We start from the raw sequence: 2822 nt of genomic DNA on the forward strand, positions 1-2822 counted from the left end.
AAATCATCATCCCCATCGCCATCGCCGTCTCTTCTCATACTTCAGGGTTCGTTATAAAAACCTTCACCCGCCGCCGATCTCTACCAATGCTCTACTTCCACCTCAACCTCACGAACCAGCCATCATTGCTTAGATTCCTTCGCCCAACAAACGAGGAACCCACCTTTCATTGCGGGTTGTCGAATGTGGACTCACTTTATTTCTCCATAATATAGTGTCATATTTTTTTTTTTTTATTTCCTCCCTGGCATCAATTCGATTTGCTGCTCCGCTTGGTGCTGCTGGCCTTGCTTGAAACCGGACACGATTTGCTGTTAGTTCCCCTGTTCCTTCTCTCATCATCATCAGCATCATCATCATCATCTTCTTCTTCTTCTTCTTCTTTTTTGCCTATTTCTTGCCTCAATTTTCCCCTGCGTCTCCTATCTTCCATTCCTTGCTTCATAGGGCTGCTATATACAATGAGGGACATCGGTGCATGCGCCATGGTTTTGCCGCTTCAATCCAAGCGGTGACGCCAAAGCGAAAGTGCAATCCAACTACGAAGAAAAACCTCCTGTGCAAGGAACAGAGATCGAACAGAACAAGATATTCTGGGATGTAATTAGAGCGCGTGATCATCTGTATAAAAGCGGTTGGAAAGTTTGAGACAGCGCGGATAGCTTCTGCTGCTGGGGGTTTTGTTGTCGGCGATCGATCGTTGTGGGCAGTCAGAGTTCGGCGCCGCGATTCTAGAACTTGCCCTCCCCTCTCCCTTGCCCCTCTCGGGCTGTTGGTTTTCGCCACGAAAATTCCATCACCTCAAGGCGCTTCTTTTTTCGTTCTCAGCCGAACTTATTCTCCATCGCTGACAACCTAATCTTACCCCCAAAGAAATAGAAACGATACACTTTCAACGCCAACTTCCACTTCGACGACTTCGGCTCTCTGCCTTGCATACTACATATATATCTTCCTGCCGCGTATTGTTCGACGGAGCTAGTTTTCGTCCTCCCACTGTTTTCACTTTCCGATAGAACTCCGAGAACGTGCCCGCCCTCACGCAACCTACCTATCCACACGAAGCAACGTCGATTCAATACCAAATCAATACCATTATACCTACATTTTCTACGGTCGCAATATAATTTTGCTTTCAATTTCCCCTCCGTGAGGGCATCTTCATCGTGGGTTCTCAAATAGGTCACTGCTCAAGGAGACTTTTTCGATTCTTTTCATTATTATTTTTTTTTTATGTATATCAGGCGAAGTCCTTGATAAAACGAATAAATGCCATATCTGGCCTACCAAACCCACTCGTCCGTTCGACTAAACCCCCTCTCATCCTCAAACATGGCGCCTTCAGCAACGACACATGTGGTATGTCAGATCGAGTCCTAGAGGCCTCGTTACTCTCGGCCCTCCCATCTCACATATTTTGCCCTCTTTTGACCGCGCATTTCCGCTAACAAGTGCCCACATATACGATTGCAGCAGTCGCAGCCGCCGCCACAGCCAACCACCAACGACAAAGCCCCCGACCTGGCCTCATTGGGTGACCATGTCGAAGAAACAACCTTCGAACAAATCCTCGAGATGGACGACGAAGATCCATCGCGTGAATTCAGCAAGGGCCTTGTATGCGGGTTTTCGATCAGGCAGAGACTACCATCGTGAAGATGGAGAGCGCAATGTAAGTCGATCCGTTGCAAGACGCTTTTTTTTTTTTTCCACTTTTCCGCCCCCCTCCTTTCTTTCACCCCAACCCAGTGGGCGGAGGGTCATGATGACGTCATAACCCCCAATGCCCACCAACCACCAACCACCTTCCAGCTATATTCTTGATATGACAGAACGCTTTTTGCATTGTTTTCAAATTTCAAATAAAATAATGATGATGACGATGACGACGTTATTATTTAGTATTTATTATTATATTTCTATTTAATCAAAAACTAATCTCTAACTTTCCCTTCTTCCGTGCGAAAAACAGCGAGACAAAAGACCTCAATGAAATCACTCAACTAGGCCACTTCCTCAAAGGCTCGTCGGCGACGCTAGGACTCACAAAAGTGAAGGAAGCGTGCGAAAAGATTCAAAATCTCGGCGCGGGCAAGGACGAGTCGGGCACGGTCAACGAGCCCAACGCGGCCATCTCGTTAGCGAATATCAAGAAGACTCTGATTGAGACAAAGGACGACTACAAGGATGCTGTCGTGCGGCTGAAGCGTTTTTATGGCGAGAAGGTCTGAAAAAAAGAAAAGAAAAGAAAAGAAAAGAAAAGAAAGAAGCTATGATATTTATTTTTATCAATAATAATGATAAGGGAGGAAGGGAGGCGCATGAATGGGGGCGGAACGGGGCGACGGAAGGTTGGAGTTATAAGGGGAAGTTGGCGTGTGAGCGGGGGAGAAGGGAAGAAGGATGGAAGATGCAAGGGTGTGTTGAGATGTGTTGAGATCTAGGGAGCTCTGGGTGTTTAATTGAGAAGAAAACGCGGAGGTCTGGAGGGGAGAACATAATCACATAATGGACTAATAATTTGTCTTGATTTGTGTGATGTCTTGATTCTGATGAGCCTTTTATCATTTGCTAACGTCATTGTTTATTTAGTCGTCTCTGTTTTCTTCGTTCGTCTTTTCTCACCTTTTCCTTACCTTCTATCCAGCGGGTTTCAAGAGGATTTTCCAGTTTCTTTTCTTTTTTCTTGTTCTTTTTTTTTTCCTTTGCTATCTCCCTCCACATTTCCTAATTAAAAACAGAAGAAAAAAATAAGCATCTATCTATTGCGTATTTTCATGTAACTTTTCTAGCCTCTTTTCTCTCTCTTCATTCCTCTCTCC

At 45.3% G+C, this 2822-nt stretch overlaps 1 protein-coding gene across 1 annotated transcript; it reads left to right on the forward strand.

Moving 5' to 3' along the window:
* Positions 1-1332: 1332 nt before the first annotated feature.
* On the forward strand, positions 1333-2231 carry HCAG_06099 (predicted protein; the record flags this gene model as incomplete). The annotated part of the gene is made up of 3 exons (XM_001538444.1): positions 1333-1359; positions 1638-1672; positions 1973-2231. 3 exons carry the CDS (start codon positions 1333-1335, stop codon positions 2229-2231), a joined length of 321 nt encoding a protein of 106 aa, XP_001538494.1.
* Between the last annotated feature and the right edge of the window lie 591 nt (positions 2232-2822).

Source organism: Histoplasma capsulatum, genomic scaffold (assembly GCF_000149585.1).
Source record: "Histoplasma capsulatum NAm1 scaffold_7 genomic scaffold, whole genome shotgun sequence".
Classification (NCBI taxonomy): domain Eukaryota; kingdom Fungi; phylum Ascomycota; class Eurotiomycetes; order Onygenales; family Ajellomycetaceae; genus Histoplasma; species Histoplasma mississippiense.